The 20,702-nt window shown below is 35.9% G+C and overlaps 1 protein-coding gene across 1 annotated transcript in view; it reads left to right on the forward strand.

The window, feature by feature from the left end:
- Positions 1-2,955, forward strand: part of HESX1 (HESX homeobox 1) — a 3,999-nt gene extending 1,044 nt beyond the window's left edge. Inside the window, exons 2-4 of the mRNA XM_072419245.1 lie at positions 326-525; positions 1,152-1,253; positions 2,857-2,955. Coding sequence (XP_072275346.1) covers positions 326-525; positions 1,152-1,253; positions 2,857-2,955 — 401 coding nt within the window. The remainder of the gene's footprint in view (positions 1-325; positions 526-1,151; positions 1,254-2,856) is intronic.
- Positions 2,956-20,702: the final 17,747 nt, after the last annotated feature.

Genomic DNA, 20,702 nt, shown 5'->3' on the forward strand with positions numbered 1-20,702 from the left:
TTATTTACTAAAGCATTTTATTTCTTCGACACATTTCAAAAATGTAAAATCAAGACTTCCGAACATATATATAAGTATGCAAGAACTTTGTCAGCTATTGGACTGGACATTTTTCAAAAACAGCTTATATTTGTTGTCAGTTAGTGCTATCAGGTGTGCCATCAGTTGTGGTATAAACATTAGTAAGTGTTGATTGTGTAAGTGTCTGATAATGTGAAAGCTCAGGTGGAAACTTAAGGGGGATTTCAAAGAGTAATGTATGTTTTCAGTAAGATGCCCTTATAAATGTATTATAACTAACGATAATTTGATTTTTTTGCTATAGGAATTGATAAATCTTGCTGGCGCCTTCCTATGTTCACTTGTGAAATACCTATTCAGGTTCATACGGTGCGACATACTCTGGAAAAAGAAACTGGTGGACAATATGAAAAGTTCTGTTCAGCAACTGAACGCCTTACGTATAAGAGAGAAATGAGCTGGTACAGAGGAAGAAGACCCAGAACTGCATTTACTAGAAGCCAGGTAAAAACAAAGTTATTATCATAAGCATTATATTATAATTAGGTTTTTTAAAATCTTGAAATAATTTGTTAAACCCATTCAATGGGGGTCAATGGGAAGAATGTATCTTACATTTGTGGTTAGTAGAAAAAATGCCTCCCTTACAGTGGTAATCAGTGTACAGACAGTAAAAAAAGATATTTGGTGTAATGCTACTGGCTACCGAACGTTGATGGTCTCCAACTATAAAGGAACCTTCAGATAGCAGCTCCATCAGCCACAGTTCACGGAACACTTAGCAAACTTTGAATCCCGGGTTGAAAATTGCTGCTACAATTATATTAACTTAAGTCTGTTACGATATCATAGCAGTTAACCAGTTTCTCCCTAAAAAAGAATTATTACATATATTTGTTATAAACTTGTTATATTTAATCTACCATCTATATTAAATTAAATTAAATGAAAATCAACCAGGTATTTTAAACTATGTATAGACTGGGAAAAGATAGAACAGGCTCTGTGTCCCCAGTAAGTCAGGTCATGACAGTATTTAAGTGAAAATGTGTAATCACTAGTATAAATAAATATATCTTTACAGCCTAATGTATTTAGTTTATCAATTAAACCTTTGTTTTCATTTGCAGATTGAAATTCTGGAGAATGTGTTTAGAGTAAATTCATACCCTGGTATTGATGTAAGAGAAGAACTTGCCAACAAGTTGTCTTTAGATGAAGACAGAATCCAGGTAAGATGTGTTATAATTATATTAAGTTTAAATGTAGTTTGTTGGCTTTCAAAACTAATACCAATTTAAAAACCTGTCCACAACAACTAATCCTCCCCCAACCTTTCCACTTTACCTATCTCTTAGAATTAACTCTTAACTCTCCAAACAAGTGAGGCCGGTACTATGTAGGAACATCTAATGCTAACAACTAATACTATTCCATGAGAATCTTTCTAAAAAGTCTCCACAGTTAAACATGAAGCTAAACTCCAGGCTGACATAAAACAAAAATCTCGACCAAATGGTGTATTGGTAAATTTTGTATACTAAACACTTTACTGTCAGTTTTTAGGTAGCACCAACAAGTCAGCTTTTCACCCTGTTCAAACTTCTGGTACTCCATGCTGTAATGTGCTTTATGTGGGTGGGATAAAAAAGATTAATCATGACTTCTCCCCAGTCTGCCCTTATTTTACACTACACTTCACCCATTGTTACCCACATTCACCACAAAGACGGTGCAGGGTAATAATACAGGACAGCTAGTAAATCCTTCCTATTAGTAAGCATCATTTGAATTTCTGACTCCAACATACCAGGGGGTATCCCCTTAACAAAAGTTATAGGAAAATAAAACATATAAAAATGTGTTTTGATGAAAACTTTCAGGGTTTAGTTGATAAGCTCAAAGTCCACAGAAGGAAGGCTATCATGGAAGAACTTGGGTGAGACAGCAAACTTGGAATGGTCCAGTGTTGAAAACATTTGACAACTAATAGCAAAAAAAAAATTTAGGAAATCCATTCCACATTTGCTGGATTACCAAGGTTCTCCTATAATAATCTATCTTCCCCAGGCTTGGAGAGCTTTAATAAATCAGGCTTGATGTATCTAGTCCAGGGATTGATGTTAATGTTTACTAGGATTTGTGCTACATATGAAAGTTAACCTTGAGGTGCAACTAACTTTATTTGAAGAGCAGTTCTATACGTACATAGCAGTTCCATACATACATTCGCTGTCTACCCAGGGTGACGGGAGTACATATGGGCTTTTTGTGAGCAGATGTTTCTTTTAAGTACTTAATTACAGCTTGTATTTGTCCAACGTGTTATTCCCCATTCAGCATACACCAGGCACCTGTTTAGCCAGTTGAGTTGTTTGTGGGTCAGCCCCGTTCTAGGCACTTCAATCACATCTTATATTGAGAACTCGGCATCCAACAAACTTATTCCCTTCAACCTAACTCATCCTAACTTCTTTCTTCTGCTATTCTGAATGAGGGAATAAAAAAATAATTAGGGTAATGGAACAAAAAGAAGAAATATACCTTATAAAAAAACAAAACTCAAAATTTGATCCACACTTTCTTTTTTTCATCTGCTGTAGAATATTTACTGATGGTTTACAATAAAAAGATATTGGTAACCCAAAGTCTTCTTAATTTATTAGTACTCTTTCCGGCTACTAACTTGTGCAACCCTAGACATATGTTTTGTTTGCCTGATGACATCATCCCTAGTGTCAATCCTTATTCTTATTATGACAATTTGGTTTTATTGAAAAGTGTATTCTTAAGACAATGTATATCTAATTTGCCTACATCTGTTTTTATTTACAGATCTGGTTCCAGAATCGTCGAGCCAAAATGAAGAGGTGCCATCGTGAATCTCAATTCCTTATCGTAAAGGAATCCTTAACACCAAAAATCCAGGAATAAGAACAATTTTATTATGTTACTTTAAAAAGTGGTCATGACCAGTTATTTATCCAATAATGATGGCCTTCAGTCACCTCTGGTCTTGTTCATGATGGCCATTCGTAAAGTGCTCAGCATCTTGTTGTCTAACCATCTGCTGCTTTGTACGAAAGGGAAGATACAAGGCGATAATTATAATTTAGTGACAGCAGGCTGTAGTCTCACCCAAAGGCACACGAAACTGCTGCAATGATTACCTGAAATGCACCTTACAGAACATTTAGAGGAATGTCTTTCTTTAGTTTTTATAGTATAAGAAGTTCTCTGGCTAATTTTGGCTTTTCAATTTGTGCTACCCTTGTTATTTTTTTCAACTGTGAACTATTGAATGTACTTTTGTGTTGCTTTTTATTATATTGCAATTCAGCCAACAATGAATGGGGACTTTTTGCTGTATGCTGACACTGTTTTCAAATATAACAATCCAAACATAAGTTTTGCACCTTTGTTGTACCGTCAATAATGACAAATAGAACTTGCACTCAGTGCACACAGGTTTAAAGTATGTAAATATTTTGTAATATAATGGAATTCCCATGCACTTTTGTAAATAAAATTTGTAAATGTTTTAATAAATATTTTTTAACCCATATCTGTATTCCGATTATTGGTTTCTGCAAGGAGTGATTACAAGGGGCAGGCACTGTGCTGCATCCATAGCATCCCTAATTATCATTATTGCTATGTGTTTATATAGCAACATCAACATTTTACAAAGTCTATAGCAAAGTCACTTCACTCATTTATATAGACCTAAAAAGTTTTTGGAAACCTCACTGAAAATGCTAATGTAAAGCTTTTACTATGCTATACAAAAGTCCAAAAAATAGTATAAAAGTCCAAAACAGTATAAATTGATAACATCTGATGTATTATTAAATATATTATTTTTTTAGTTTCATAAATATCAAAGCACTGAATGTTTGAAAATATACAGTATGTGCATCACATTTGTGTTTTTCAGTAATGTCTAATAAAAAACGCTTATGTACTTATAATAATAATTATTTTAAAACCAATTCATATTTGTCCAACTTTCTGCATTACAATAATGCAGGTGCATGGAAGTTTCCCACGCACCAGAACAATTAAACATACACTATTAGCAACATGGTAATGGTAACGAGTTTAAGCATACATTCTAACAACGCTTGTCCAGCCACAGTTTTTTTTTTTATCTTGGAAAGAGTCAGAAAGAATAAGAACCCCTGTGGGATATTGAATAATATCTGGGGCTAAAGGGGTAAAAAAGAAACACACTTACTGTAGTGTTAAGGCCAGACAAGTAAAGCACAATCTGCAACAAAGGCACAGAAAGTTGAAAGGGGTAGTAGTCTCCATTTTCTGTACTCAAAAACAGTTGATATTCAAAGTTTGGTCCAAAAAGGTGAATATTGTCCCTGGAATTTTAAAATTAAGGAATAATTTTTTGGGATTTTATATCAACTGAGGCCCATCTTCATTTACAAAATTAAAATACAATATAAATAACATCATTAAAGTTGACATTATTATAAATCCAGGCAAAATGCATGATACATAAACCGGTAAAAGTAATATTTTCTGTATGCAGTTCAATACCCTTGGCCTTCTAAAACTATAGTCATTATTTATAGGTAAAAAGGCAAATAAAGATCTACTTCCTTATTGGTAATTACAGCTACCTCTGTGCTGTACTTTTTACTGAAAGTGCAATGGGAATACAGGAGTATCTTTAGCTCAGTTCTTCCAGTCCATACATCCACTTTCATTTCCAATATCTATATTTTATAAAGCATTACACTTACTTTTCACTGTCATTTTATTTACATATATCATATGGTGTATGGCTTTTTTGGCACAATGGCTTGAACAATGTATCTATAAGCACCTCAGCATCTTGGAAGGCTTTTTATAAGGTTTGATGTGTGTTTGTAGAAATATAATGCCCATTGACCCAAAACAGTATTTTTGTGGTCAGGTACTATTGCTGGGTGCAGGATTGTCATCAGAAATATCTTGACCCCATGTTAGGTAAATTTCTCGGACCCCCTTCCCCATGTCAAAAAGCTCCAGCACTGTGAAAGCTAAGCTCTTTTGATTGGGGTATAGCACAGAGATATGACTTTTCTCCCTGATGGCAGCCCTGGCTGGAGGTAAAGAACTGGTTCACAATTGGCATTCTAGTTAATATTATTACACAGTACTTATGTAGCACCAACATTTTATGCAGCACTGTACAAAGTCCATAGTCATGTCACTAGCTGTCCCTCACAATCTAATGTCCCTACCATAGTCATATGTCTTTTATACAGTCTAAGGTCAGTTTTGGGGGAGAAGCCAATTAACCTAACTGCATGTTTTTGGAATGTGGGAGGAAACCGGAGTTCCCTGAGGAAACCAATGCAAACATGGGGAGAACCTGCAAACTCCATGCAGATAGTGTTTAGGCCGAGATTTGAACCTGGGACCCAGTGTTCCTAAGGCCAGAGTGCTACCTCTGAGCCCAATGCTGTGCTGCCCACCATATATTCAGGAGGGTTAAGGTTATGGCTTGGTGTAGTCCACTCAAGCTCTTCATACACCATACTACAAACTTTACCTTTATAGAGCTGGATTTATCCCCAGGAGCAGGTATGCTGAAACAGAAAAGTGCCTTTCTCAAACTGTTACCATATGGATGGGAGGGCATCATTTGCTTAAAATGTTTTTGCATTGTTGAGTTGACAATACCCTGTACTGTAAGAATGTGAACTTAATCAATTCTCAGGTTGACCACATCCAATTGCCGATATAGTAAGGCTATATAATAGTCAGATGTCCAAAGACATTTGGACATATAGTATACACGTACTGTGCATATCTATAATTCTGGCTTGCTGCAGACATAGGTTCATTTCTTTAAAAAAAAAAATTATTGTTTTGTTTGAATTTATTTCTTTGCCTGTTTTTTTGTTTGTTGTAACATTGATAATGGTTTTGTTGTTTTTGTTATTTATTGAAACATCCTTTAATAAAAATTATTTAAAAATTATTTTAAAAAATAGTTACTGTAATTATTCTCTATATCTCTATATCTAATACTAAAATGCACTTGCACACTAGAAGTGACTGTAATTCTTGTCATTAATGGGCTTGCTCCTCGGTGATCTGTTCCCCACTTACTTGACATCATATTTGTTTTCAGAAATGTCAGTGACAACATTCTGGAACATTGTCCAATTAGTTCTGCAAACAGCCAGAGGGCAACATGCCAAAGGCTCTAGTCAGCAGAGGTCCACCTGACTCAGAGCTGGGGAGCCAAGATAAAAACTCTTGTTGTGTTCCTACTACGTTGTGTATTCCCCATTTTTCTCAAATCCTGTTTCCTCGCTAATGGGTTTTTGTGTTGACAAAACTGGTTATGTCGCTGCACTTGCTGTAATGATTAGTTTAGTGACTTTCTGTGTCTTGTGCTAATGCCTTACACAAAAGACATCAGAGTAGCACATCTGTCATTTGCTTAATTCATCTAGGGGATGTTAAAATGCTTCCACATACATGCTGCTCTGCATCTGGACTGACCAGCAATATTGTCTGTTAAAGGGTCAGTGCACCTAAACGTCAAGTGATAATAATAATTCTAGCTGAAGTCTGGTGAGCTAATTTTTTCCTGCCCTTGTCCCTGAATGCAAAAGAGTTGTGGGTGTTCCTGTGCACAGTTGGGGTGTTCCTACACCACCCACTGCATTTTGTAATCAAATACATAAACAACTCAATAAAGAAAATGCTATCCATAAAGACTTGGCCTCTGAATTCTATTTCCTACTAACTTATAAAAAAGAAATACCAATACTGGGTGGATTTTAAAGAATACTTTAAATATACCTACTTTTCAAATCATTTGGTGGTTCCAATTGGCTGCCAGTAAGGTTTTCACCCTTGACATACTCACAAAAGTATTTTTTTCCCAGTTAGGGGTGGTCATAAACTGTCTAACCCAGTGTTTCTTGACCTTTTAAGTATGGGGTAACCCTTACCCTTAGCTTACCATCCCCCCTGTATTAATATTGTTCGATAATATATGTGTTTCATATTGTGGTCTTCATTGGATGTATTATTGCTTTATTTTCATATTGTTCTTTTTTATGACGGTACTGTTTGAATTTACCTTTGATTACAATTCTAGAACAGCTTTGCTCAAAAAGGGTTCCTCCAAAAGGATTTAGCAAGTCATTTTTGTTTTGAACTAAAATATTTTTTTTTGCATTGTAGTATACCTAAATGTATTATACTTATATGTAAATATACTTAAGTTTCTCTATATCCATCATGCACCATACACCACCCACTGCATTTTTTAATCAAATATATAAACAACTCAACAAAGAAAATGGTATCCATAAAGACTTGGCCTCTCAATTCTATTTCTACTAACTTCAAAAAATGAAATACCAATACTGGGTGGATTTTTAAGAATACTTTAAAAGATACCAACTGTTCAAATCATTTAGTGGTTCCAATTGGCTTCCAGTAAGGTTTTCACCCTTGACATAAGCACAAAATTATTTTTTTCCCAGTTAGGGGTGGTCATAAACTGTCTAACCCAGTGTTTCTTGACCTTTTAAGTATGGGGTAACCCTTACCCTTAGCTCACCATCCCCCCTGTATTAATATTGTTCTATATTATATGTGTTTCATATTGTGGTCTTAATTGGATGTACTATTGCTTTATTTTCATATTGTTCTTTTTTATGACTGTACTGTTAGAATTTACCTTTTGAAGTAAAAATAAATATAAATTTACCCATAAATATGTGGTAACCCTTGAAATTACTTCCAGGTTTTCAGGGAACCCCTGCTATATTTACTATACTCACAGATCACAGTGCATTGGCTTAGTGGTCATTGGAAACAATACATCCCACATTGCTGGCCAGTGGGCAAGCTGCCACCCTTATGGATCAAAAAAGATCATCAATTGATGACTGACCTAGGAGTCACAAATTGCTCATTGCTCAAGGAACCGCTAGCAACCTCTGGATGAAACCTAGGGTTCCACAGACGCCTAGCTGAGAAACACTGGTTTTACCCTTCCCCAGATCAATATTTCAATATAATACTTAAGTTGAGCATCGTAATATACCTTGTAAAAAAATGTATAATGGGGTGATCCATTTTTGAATTGTCCTCCATCCCAGTGGTCCCCAACCTTTTGGAGCTCACCAACCACTAAACCTACGGACTCCGGAACGCGCATGCCTGGGCAGCCGTGTGTCACTCAAAGGGGAAGAAACTTCCCCCAGAGTGACATCATGATGCCAGAACCTGCCCACTCTCCTATTGCAGGTCTGAGCCTATGTCTAGAGACACAACCCTGAGTCCAGGCCCTGATCCGTACGGGAGATGTGGTCCACAGCTCTGGCTGGTCCACACCGCCAAGTGGGGTCCTTCTCCCAACTTTGCAGGGGGGTGCACTGACCAGATCGGCTGACCACCGCTGGTCTCCGTGCTCTCGCAGCATTCAGACGGCCGTGGCCCACCCAGCTTTAATCCAGTTGACAATGTAGTAGATATCTGCAGCAGAATCCACTGCAGTCCAAGGATGGCAAAGTCTTAACACCTATAGCCCAATAAAAACAAATACCCATCAATGACCATTCTTACAAACACTTCCACTTTAAACTATTGCTAAGATCTGACTTTTGTGTACCTAAGCAATACACATGCCCACATAGTATCCTTCAAAAGGACATTGTACTCTTTTCCATTGTATTTACGTAAGTAGTGGTTAGTTAAAATTTATATAAACTCAAAATACGAAAATATAATAGGAAAATGTAACTGCCTAGCTTTGGTGGCTGCATTTGTTTTCTTTTTTAAGCTATCTTTATTTTCACTTAGTATCCCTGCCAGTAACATATTTCCTGTCTTAGGATGACCTATGGAAGAGCATCATATTTACGCATCAAATGTTTGCTTTTATGGAGCTGAAGATCCCACAATTGTGTAAATTTCCACAACTGCTAAAAATCCACTAAAATCCACTAAAAATGCATGTAAAAATAATTTTACAAATACACTTTGTTATTATTCATATTATAAATAATAAAATGCACTAATTATTTTTAAAAAGGACACACCTCTTGTTAACTGGAAAAAGCAAAATACTCATTAAAGAATATATACCTTTTACTAAAATAAAATGTAAAATGTACTGTAATGTAATGCCATAAAATTAGATTTTTTTCAAAACTTAACATTTTCTTTAACTTTTCTAAAAGGCTATCCTAAAAATCACATATTTTAGTTAATTATTTAGTAAAATTATTTAGCTGTTATATACAGAATAGCCATTAATTCACGCTAAAAGGAGGGATCAAGATAATCTCTACCAGTTTAATACAAAAGTGTCCACACTGTGTTTGGATTAGTCATTGAACAAACTGCATTCACCAATTGCTATACAATGGTTGAGATGGAATTAAAATTTACTATGAATGTGGGAAGGATCCACTGTTTGGATTCAGCCATTTGCAGGTAATTCCCTGTCTATTGTTCACCTTAATGCTCAGAAAAACCTATTTAATGGTGGCTGAGCTGCCTAATCCAGTCAGGGAAAATCAGCTTGGGTAATTCACTATTAACTGGTTGCAACTAAAATCTGTCCACCATAATGACAAAGAGACCAACTCTAGCTGAATGAAAAAACAATAGCCATCACTGTTGGCTGCATGTCAACAAAGAATAGGGTGCCATCAGCATATCAATAATCATTGTCTTCACTGTATGGCTCCTTTATAATAATTTTGCATTTGCTGAATTTCCATTAAAATACTCAGTGTTTGTTTTTTTTTCCATTTTGTTGGATTGGTATAAAGCTAATCATGAATATAAATATTATGTCCTGTTGGCTAATTATGGCCTGCTGTTTAACTGATTTGAATGAATGAAAGCTATATAATCTGTATGAACGTATCCATAATATTTGGATCTTTTTAACAAGGACTAAAAAGTAAAAAAAAATCAGGTTTTAGAGAACCTATGCTAATAATGACTATAGTTATTGCTCATAGTATATTAATGTGATATTAGAGAATGAATAAAGGGTAAGGAATGCCTAATATTATTAAACAGGATTTCTAAAGCGCCAACATATTACGCAGCGCTGTACAATAAATAGCAAATGACAGACAGATACAGACAGTGACACAGGAGGAGGACAGGACCCTGCCCCGAAGAGCTTACAATCTACGTACTGATACCTAGAGGTGCTCTGTACAGCAAAATAATTTTCATTGATAATAAGCTATTAAAAAAATAATAATAATGACCAGGAAAAAAAACACATACAGTTAAGTTTAAAATGTTCTCCTAGATTGTAAGCTCTTAGGGGCAGGGTCCTCTCCTCCTACTATATCATTGTCTGTATTCATCATTTACAACCCCTATTTATTTTACAGAGTTGTGTAATATGTTGGTGCTATATAAATCCTGTTTGTTATTAATAATAATAATAATAATAATAATAATATTGTTCCCTTGCATTGGACAGTCAATGTAATGGCTCCTCCTTTAATTGTTGGTCAGTAACATGCCCACTTAGACTTATGGTCAGTGGAAGAAAGAGCCTTTTGGGTGAATAAAATAGAATTTATTCGATCGGTATGTATACAGGTAAGATTGTTGTGTGATTTTATATAATGTCCCCTATTTAATGTACAGCGCTGCGTAACATGTTGGCGCTATATAAATTCTGTATAATAATATTAATAATAATATAATAATATTATCCTATCTGAATTACATTCTAGAACACCTTTGCTCAAAAAGGGTTCCTACAAAAGGATTTAGCAAGTTCTTTTTGTTTTGAGCTAAAATATTTTATTTGCATTGTAATATACTTAAATGTAATATACTTATATGTAAATATACTTGAGTTTCTCTAAAACCATCATCCATTCAAATGAAAATAAAGTATGTGTCTTGAGTTTACTAATCACCTGCTATTACCTGGAGTCTAGAGACTACAGCCAATCTGTGAAGGGACTCAGAACAATCCTGGTTGATCCAGGAGGATTATACATAGCAGACGCACAATTACTGCCATCTTTGGTGATTTTCCCCTTTTGTAATCATGTAAGTTTTCAATAGACATTCTTGAGTAATATCCAAATGCAAGTAAGTGTTATTAGATGCTAATACTGACTCAGGATTGTTTTGTTTCCCTGCAAAAGAAGGAATCACAATCTTCTCCATGGGTCCTGTGCATGTGCACTGCAAACTTTTTTAATGGATAGTTGTGAGTGGATTGATTGTGGATACCTAGGACTACCTTGTTATCTATTAAGTACTATGGAAAGTTCTCACTCTGTGTTTAGTTCTAATGAAAGTTTTACTCTCTTCCTCATTCTGTAGTCTGTATTCTGCTCTCTATTTAATGCTATGGAAAATATGTATTTCGTAATTTATTCGATCCCACAAAGTGCCCATTCTCCTTCTAACCTTATTTGAGTTTCATAGAGAGTTCATACTTCATTTTAATGTAATCATTCATACAAAATACTTTTTTTGGTGTATGAATTATCTACAGATTTAAATGGAGTTGGTGCATATATGCAGGATTTATAATCTAGAAACGAGAGAAAGATGGGGTTTAGTGTGGCAAATACTGACGCATTTCGCCAGCAGGCGTCTTCAGGGGTTATGGTGAGATTGTTTATATTAAAAGTAGTGAGATTTCGTCTCAAGAAAGTAGGTATCCTTTATTGGTTGAATTTATTCAGGTAACGTCAAAGAGGTGGCAGGGAATCAAGATGTACAAGTTTTCCAGACAGCTAACTGGCTGATAGCAGCTAGAAGAAGCCTGCCGGCGAAACACGTCGGGTTAAGAGACGTACTTCTATAATCGCTTAGGGATTTAATGTCTAGATATCTGGTCTCACATCTCATGGGAAACATTCACATTGTACAAAAATGGGAAAGACCGAAACTTATATGACTTTTTAATGGATTTGTATTAAAGCTACACTTTCATAAATCTACGATTGCACAAAATAACTGTGATTTGCCGCACTAAACCCCAGCTTTCTCTCATTCCTTGCTTATCTATCGTATTACAAAGCGGGGGGGGGGGGCACTCCTCTTACCTAAATGAGGTGGGATTAGTAAATTCTCCCGGCCATTTTTCCATGACTGGTTAGAACTAGCAGGCATTTTCTGTAGCAATAATCCAGTGGGGCACAGATACAGAGTTTTCAGATATAGGGACTGGGTTCAATCATATGTCCTATTGTAATCAATTTGATTTGGAGTGTAATAAGTTGACCAAAAATTCCACATGCCTCCTTTTTTTTCTACACACACCAATGCACACAGCATGTTGAAGTAAACTGGAGAAACAAGAGAAATGCCTTGCTCTTGCCATGGGACTGTGTTGATATGTACACAGTAGTACTTGTGACAGATTACCTGGATATTGCTAATTTGTTGAAGTGGAATTGTCCTCACACCCTTCATAGCCACAGGCCTTACAAAGAGCTGGAGATCATTTGCATTGGTTTTGTAATAAGCTCCCTGCTGTGTGCTAATTAACTCATAAGCCTAGGGAACAACTATAAGTTTTATCCTATTACAACATAGCTCAAATTGTACATATTTTGTTTTCATATGAATTGATAAATTCTCATTTCTCTCCTTACTGATATTGGCCTATATCATTAACATATAGTTAATGTCCTATCTAATAACTCAGATGGAGATAATAGTTATATACAAATCCTAATTAAATTAATCACAACTGTGGAAACTAAACCACAAGGTTAAGTTAGGTCGAGCTCCAGTCAAACAGTAAATGTACAGTGGAAATAGGTAAATATGATTATTTCCAAGGCATTTGTAATTGGGTTCAGTTGCAATGGAAAACCAGAGACCAATATATAGACCAGTTAGTTTCTTTACTGGAGGTAAGCATTACAGTTGGACCACTAATCTGCCTCCATTGTCTGGACAAGCCACATTCTAAATGAATCATCACTCTGTTCTCTATCCTTTGGCATGTTTAAACTATAGACTGCAAGTCCTTTACAGAGACTTAGAGAAATTGATTTTTAAATGAAAACAAATCTATATTAAAAGTTTTAATCTGTCTGGAGTTTAGCCTTTAATTTAGATATATGTAAAAGCATTTTACATAGTTGCATAGTGTTATAATCCATGAAACAGGAAATTCTAAATTCTTGAAGTTTTGCTTTACCGTGTGGCATTAGGATTGAAGCAACACTACCTTCTAGCTTTATTATTGTGTTACCAGGCGCCTAGCAATGGCTTACCAAAACTAGTTTGGTCAACGTGACAACTACCATCAACCAGCCTCTTCACTCTCCGGGATTGCAGAATGCTAGAGAATGCCCAGTTTGCAAGGACTCTCCTTCCAAGGTAGAATCTCCAGACCACCTGTACCACCTGCAATCTCACATTCCTTAAAGCATACCCAAACTCAGAATTTTTACATTACATAAAAAGGTAGACAAGTCTTTTATGTAAAGTAGAAAATGTGTTTGTTAGTGTTTTTTTTTAGGTGCAGCACCCTTAAAAGTTTGCAGCACCACCCCCTTAATTTTCGCCTAGGCGATCAAGAATGAATAGGAGCGCAGAGCCTCCCGGGATAATTCCGTCACTCTCCCCAAAAGGCTCTTGGCTGCTCCTTCTGTGCATGCCCAAGCATCTCGGGCATACGCAGAAGGAGCATTTTCATAAATAGAGAAAAAATTCCCGATCTCACACATGTTCAGTGCATGCATGTGTGACATCTGCACGTTTTTTCTCAATCTACATCACTCGATTGCACACCTGTGCAGTGACAGGTGACGTTGGAAGAAAAATGCAGAAAAAGAGAAGAGAAGATGGCTGCACCTGGCTCTCCTTTTGCGCTGGGCCAAAGTTGGATACCGGGATGATGCGGTACCCGATAAAAAGAAACCTTCGGGCGCATAGACTGATCGGCTAAATAGAAGGTAAGTGTGATTTTTTTGTTAGTTTTGGGTTTTTTCTGCTTTAAAAAAGGCCCCCATAAAGGGAAAGGCAACCTTCTACTCCCACAGATGCCAGTCCCTTCAACCATATTCTGAAAACCTCTTTCTGCACCATGTACTGCAGGTATTTCTCTAAATAGCAGAGTGTCCACAGCAGAATGATTCTCAACAAGAACAACTTTACTGGCTTTACTCCTTGTTTTTTGTCCTTTCTTTTAAGTTATTTTCTATTTCTCGTTCAGGCCTGGGGGAAATACGTCACTCCCACCTCATTTTCCCTGACAGATTATTCAAAAATCATTCCAATGTTGGCTTTTGTCTTCTTCTTTGGAGTACAAGACTAAAACCTTTAGTTGTCACTTTGGCCAAACCATTACAGACTGTCTACCTTACCACTGCCATGGGGGCTATTTTAGGATTCCAGCACCACCTATCCTTAGAGGTAATAATAACACCTCCCCAATCTTCTTTACCCCATTACCAATATGTCATCTAAAAAGTGTTAAAGTACTGTAGAAGAACAGAAAAGAAAATTGATTGGTTTAGCATCCCTTCTTGTGACCAGTAAATGGTAGCCTAGAGGAAACAATGGTATATGAAAGAAAATGTGCAGTTCTTAAGAAGGCAGCTAAGTGATGATTACATGGTTGACATCACATGGAACAGCTGGATGCCAAAACCATTTTTTACTTTAACTCACAACATCTACTTTGCCATTTTTCCATAACATATACATGTTTTGTATTACAATGTTTGGCACACTGAACATTCCAAGGTTATCAGCAGTGTCAAAAGGAATACTGCATGACCTACCATATCGACAATATCACTTTTTAGGAGTCTGTTTAAAAAGAGGTGAATCTGACATTGCCCATACGGTCTCTGATAGAGAATCAGTCATTGCCATTGAAAACACATGCACCTGGAAGATTCTCTATCGAACAATGTTTGCTGGATGTCCTTATAGACCTTTAAGTGTGTTAAAGATATTCAGTCACCTTGCTTTAACAATGGCTTGAGTTTTAGACATTCTAGTTCTCTAGGGTTTGGGGATGGGGGGGGGGGGGGTTAGAGGTAAACAGGGACAGGTCCAAGGGTGGGGGTCAATGGTGCCAATGGTGTCAGGTTATGTATGGTTGCTGTTTTAGGGGTGTGTTTTCTGATCTGTAATAGGGAAGCAAAGAGAATTGTTAGAGTAGTCATTGGGCCTGATTTTTGAAAGCTCTCCAAGGCTGGGGAGGGTATACCTTCATCAGTGACACTGGGTGATCCAGCAAACCTTGAATGGATCTGGTCCAGGATTTAAACATTTGCTAACAAATAGCAAATGACTTTTAGGAAATCCATTCCAGGTTTGCTGGATCACCCAGCTTCACTGATGAAAATGTTTCCTTTCTAGCCTTGGAGAGCTTTCATAAATTAGGCCCATTGTTTTTATCTATATGTAAAATGTAAAGCCAGATAAAACTTCTTGGATCTTTCAGCTATTGAAAAATGATAATAATAATAAAAATATTAGTAGTGATTGCAGTAGTAGGGTAGCAGATATAATAAAAAATAATATTATATGACCTCAATATACATGTGACGTGGCAATATAATTATAGAGCCTTCAAAATATCAACCTTCAAGTATAAAAAAAACTTAAAAGATCAAAATGTAGAACAAATTTTTAAACAAATATTATTTTTGTTTTATTACCAATGATTGTCGAGGTTTCTAATAGACTTGATGTTAGTTTGAATATAAATATCAAATCTAAAGCAGTTTATTGGAAAACAGGGCGTTCCCTGATCAATATATCGACTGAACATTAACATGGTATTCCTATTCTTTTCCTGATTGATAAATGCTTTTACAACACAGAGTTTCAATTTAAGATAAAAAATGTAAATATTAAGTACAATATATCTTACTTAAAAAAACATACTTTGAGAAGACTTAAAATCAAAATATTAGTTAAAGCTTTACTAATAACCTCCCCTGCTGCCTCAACAAATATTAAATAATGTAAGCCAAGAATTTCAGGCTTTTGTGACATCTGTTGCTTTATTTACAGAAATAAAACAGATGTTTCAATTTATATGTGGAAATATCTCTTTAAGGCTTAGAAATTCTTTCTTTTCACATCAAATCTGAGAGCCGTAGAGATAAAATCATGCTATGAATTCCACATGCGGAGAGCTGGGATGCAGAAGAAGACCAGATGTTGAGGTATTATAATCCTAAGGGTTTAAATAGGAGTAAAACATTGTATATTGATGGGATGGCTAACAACATCCCTTGAGGGCTGTACAGTATCATGCAGTGTAAGGCTCAGTGAGTATATTTATGGGATCATCCTAGCCTATGTGTGGCCTCAATCCCATCTTGCAGACGTACACTTCCCTCATGGATAAAAAATGTAGCATCTTTATTTTAAAGGAAACTTGTGATGTAAAGCAGAATATGTTTTTGTTACTGTGTAAAGTATGGTATATACTCAAATATTAGCCAATCTGACTATAATATTTTACTTGAAAATATAGAAAATTGCTTAAATATAAATATAGAAAATTGACTTTTTTCCCCTTTCACAGTATAAAGTAGTTTGTACTTTTGAGTTGGTTCTGATGGGTCACTTAATTGTAAATGATCTTTAGTGCATTATTGCTAGCCGCCAGTAGATGGTGCTGTGTCATCATGTTAAGTGTACAACAAACTCATGTTTCTTGTCTCTGACAGTAAGCATTTGTTACACATTTTGCAGGCAGACACAGTGCCATCTACTGATATAATCAGTATAAACCATGGGAAAATACTGGTTTATACTCACGTATGTACAGTACTAGTCCTTTAGTCTAAAACTTAAAGCCAAACTCCAAATAAAAAGGTAAAAATGATTGTGCCTCTGAATTTAAAATATATTAAGCTTTATATTAATATTATTATATTATTTTTATTAATATTATTTTTCCAAGCTGTCAAGGCACATAAAAAAACACAAAAAACCCGCTACACTATTTCTATTAAATCACCTATATATATTCACAAATCTTTTCTATACTGTGTATTGGCACTGGGTGCCAGAATGATTGGTAATGCAATATACATAGACATGGATTAGGGTAAGTTCCTTTTTACAGACATTACCACCCAGGTTTTCAGATTTGCCGAAATGTTCATAAAACGTTACACATTTTTGGATTTCTTACTTTTGAATTAAAATTGATTTGCATATTTTCTAATTGAGTTCAATAGAAAAAAGAAGAATGTGTACTTCTCTCCTTACTTTTAATATAGATATGAGTTGAGCCACCTCTTCAAATTGCATGAACGAAATAAAGTGTTATAAAAAAGAAAAGAGGTTTTGCGGCTTACAAATTTTTCAAATCCTAATTATGTATTTTTACATATTAGATCAATACATAATTACAAACAATCAAAAGTGAAACTTAAACCCCAGACCTGTTTAACAATTCACAGAAATAAGGGTTACATACTATACATACGTGCTCCTAATAACAAAGGTTAAACAAGGAAAGAGTGGGGACTGTATTTTGCCATATGAAATCTGACGTGTTTCACCACAAATAGGCTTCTTCAGGGATATTGGTAATTAGTGAACTTAATGGTCTGTATGTGCATATAGATATAAATATCAAACATTGTATATTCTACATTATTCATATCATAGGTAATTCAAAATATCATATCGAAAAAACAGTGTATTTGCTAATACATATATATAATATTAGTATAATGCTATAAGTCTTGTAATACATGTATATTGAATAACCCTAATAAAATTATTTCACAAGTTGTCGTATTACTTACTTGCTGATGTTGAATAATCACAAAAGAAAGCGTGAAAAATTAAGTGGTGAATGTAATGAAATAAGTGATTGAGGCCCAGTTGTAGTAGTAGTAGCTGTGTATGGATTAATACGAAATTATTATTAAACTCATATCAATGTAAACATAGTCTCAGAGTGATATATAGTGTAATATATAGTGTATAATGTTGGTAAATACTTACCATATATAATGGATTCTTAAAGGTATATATTAGAATGTGGTTGATATGTACATTCAGAAGCAAATCATCCTTGTTGACATGTAGTACTTCCACATGTAGTACATCCATTAGTGCTTGTCTTTATTGTATAGAAGGACAGGGTTTAGCCTTCCAATTCCTAAGGTAAATATGTATATTATAAAGGAAATATACTCATATGAGATGTAGGTAGAAAGGTTAGATACAAGTTTGTAACAAAATAATATAGGGAACAATTACTTAATACTCAGGAATGCTTGTAAATGTGGATGGATGGAGGATCCACAATGTGATTATTACTGGAAGCCTCAATGACTAGAATGAGTGTTTAAAGAAAATGTATTAATGCCCCTGGTAGGGAAAATAAAACAGCATATAAATGGGGATAATTGAATCCAATATAAAAGATATATTAATTCTGTATAATATTTGTATGAATTTTGGGTGAAAACATTTATTATTATTATACAGTATTTATATGGCGCCATCATATTACACAGCACTGTACAAAGTCTATAGTCATGTCACTAGCTGTCCCTCAAAGGAGCTCACAATCTAATGTCCCTACCATAGTCATATGTCATTAATGTAGTCTAAGGTCAAATTTAGGTGGAAACCAATTAGTCCAACTGCATGTTTTTGGGATGTGGGAGGAAACCCATGCAGACATGGGGAGAACCTGCAAACTCCATGCAGATAGTGTGCTGGCTGAGATTTGAACCTAGGACCTAGTGCTGCAAAGGCCGGAGTGCTAACCCCTGAGCCACCATGCTGCCCATATGTTTATAAATATTTATAAACATTTATAAATAGACCCCATATCTAAATAAAAAAGGAGATTTAGATATATAGCTATGGGAAATGTATATCCATTGTTGAATTTTGTGTTCTATCTAAAGTCCTAAAATTTAGGATTAATGAGGCATAAGGGTGAAAATGGGATGAATACTGAAATCTGAGACCATAGACAAGTGACACACTGATTGGTAAAATACCTAAAAATCCATCCGGCTTTTTTGCTATCCCTTTTAAATGATTCCCCTAAATAAAACTGGTCCAGAATTTAAAGCCCGGGCCCCTGGAGCACTTAGAGGTTTTCACTCAATGCATTGTTTACCTACTTAAAATGACATCAGAACATTAGCAGTACACAACAATGGCTGATTGGTCTAGGTGAACAAACTAATGTATTTTTCAGGATTAAGGGGACTTAAGTGTATTTAAGTCCCTGGCTATATGATTAACCTGTTAGGCGTGTCTCTCGTATCAGGCTGATAAATCAGTCAGACAAAGTGGTCTTCTTAGAGCAATACTCATTTCCAAAAAGAGCCATTAACAGAACCATTATCATTAACAATGGCTTATCCACCCCATTCTATCACCATATGATACAATGTATTGGACATTAGGAACAAAAAGATGAACATTCACATAGTAAATTGACTAAAATGGCACTGCACAAGGGTTGTGTTTGGTTCTGGAGGTTAAAATTTTTAAAAACAGGATGTTTTTTTGAACATGATTGGATGGTGAAAGTCAGCAGAGGTTCATCTTATTTCCTAAGCTAATTGAAATATTCCTTGCAGTAGGATAATTCACTTTGCTATGTGAACAGTCCATATTCCTTTGGTGATTGTCGTAGCTGCAAAATTTGGTTCCCTGGCCAGGGGTGTTTTTGGCACAAACTACATTTTGGCAAATCGCTTGGGCTGTTTCAGTTTACACCGGCCATGGGGTTGTGGTGCGGTTACAGTTTCCTGCTGCCTCTGGGGAAACCCTACATGTAGAGCAGGAGTGTCAAACTATGGCCCCCAATGTCCCTTTTTTTAGCCCCCAAAGGAATCCTAAAAATGAACTGCAGCTGGCCCGCCACTGCATTGAAATAGCACCGCTACTACAATTCCTGGCTTCAGTTGTGTCTATAGACCAGCGGGCTCTCTCCCTATGCGTGGCCCCGCATTCGACTTTTTTATAGACCCAAGTAATGCCAGGAATTGTAGTAGTGGCACTACTTCTATGAAGAGGGAGTTTCGGGGGTGGGCCACTCATAAGATTTAGCTCCACATTGGTCGCGTCTGGCATTTCCAGCACTCCCCCTCAGCTGTACTTTAACTTGCTACTCCAAGGCATGGACTTGAATGGTTGGATTTTCATAGAAAAATATTGTTTTTATTATTGTTAGCCTGTGCAAAAAGGTTACAATTGAAATTTAACTCAGAAGGCTACAAATAGAGAAAGAGGCATAAGATTTTTTCCTAACTAAAATTTAAAAAAATTCTTGTGCCACTTTCTCTATTATAAGCTTGTTCCAGATTGCATATGAAACAAAACCTCTTTGTTTCCATAGGAAAAGGGATTATATCTAATGAGAAGGAAAAACGTCCTCAATTTTTTCAATAAATTTCAAGGTTGGCCCGCGACTTTGTCTAAGTTTTAAGTTTGGCCCTCTGTGTATTTGAGTTTGACACCCCTGCTGAAGAGCCTTAGAAAATGAATGAAGGTGGCAGTGAGTGGTGTAGAACTGCTCCCTGCCGCTTGCTGTCAAATCAGCAGATGCTAGTTTTATAGGAACCAGCGTTGCACTGTGAGTGACCGAGGGGCTGGCAAGGTGCCGCATGGAATTGCTCGATTCCAAATCTGTCCTTGGGATACCCCCCAAGGGAGACACCATCCCCACACAC

This window comes from Pyxicephalus adspersus, chromosome 8 (genome assembly GCF_032062135.1).
Source record: "Pyxicephalus adspersus chromosome 8, UCB_Pads_2.0, whole genome shotgun sequence".
NCBI classification, from domain to species: Eukaryota; Metazoa; Chordata; class Amphibia; order Anura; family Pyxicephalidae; genus Pyxicephalus; species Pyxicephalus adspersus.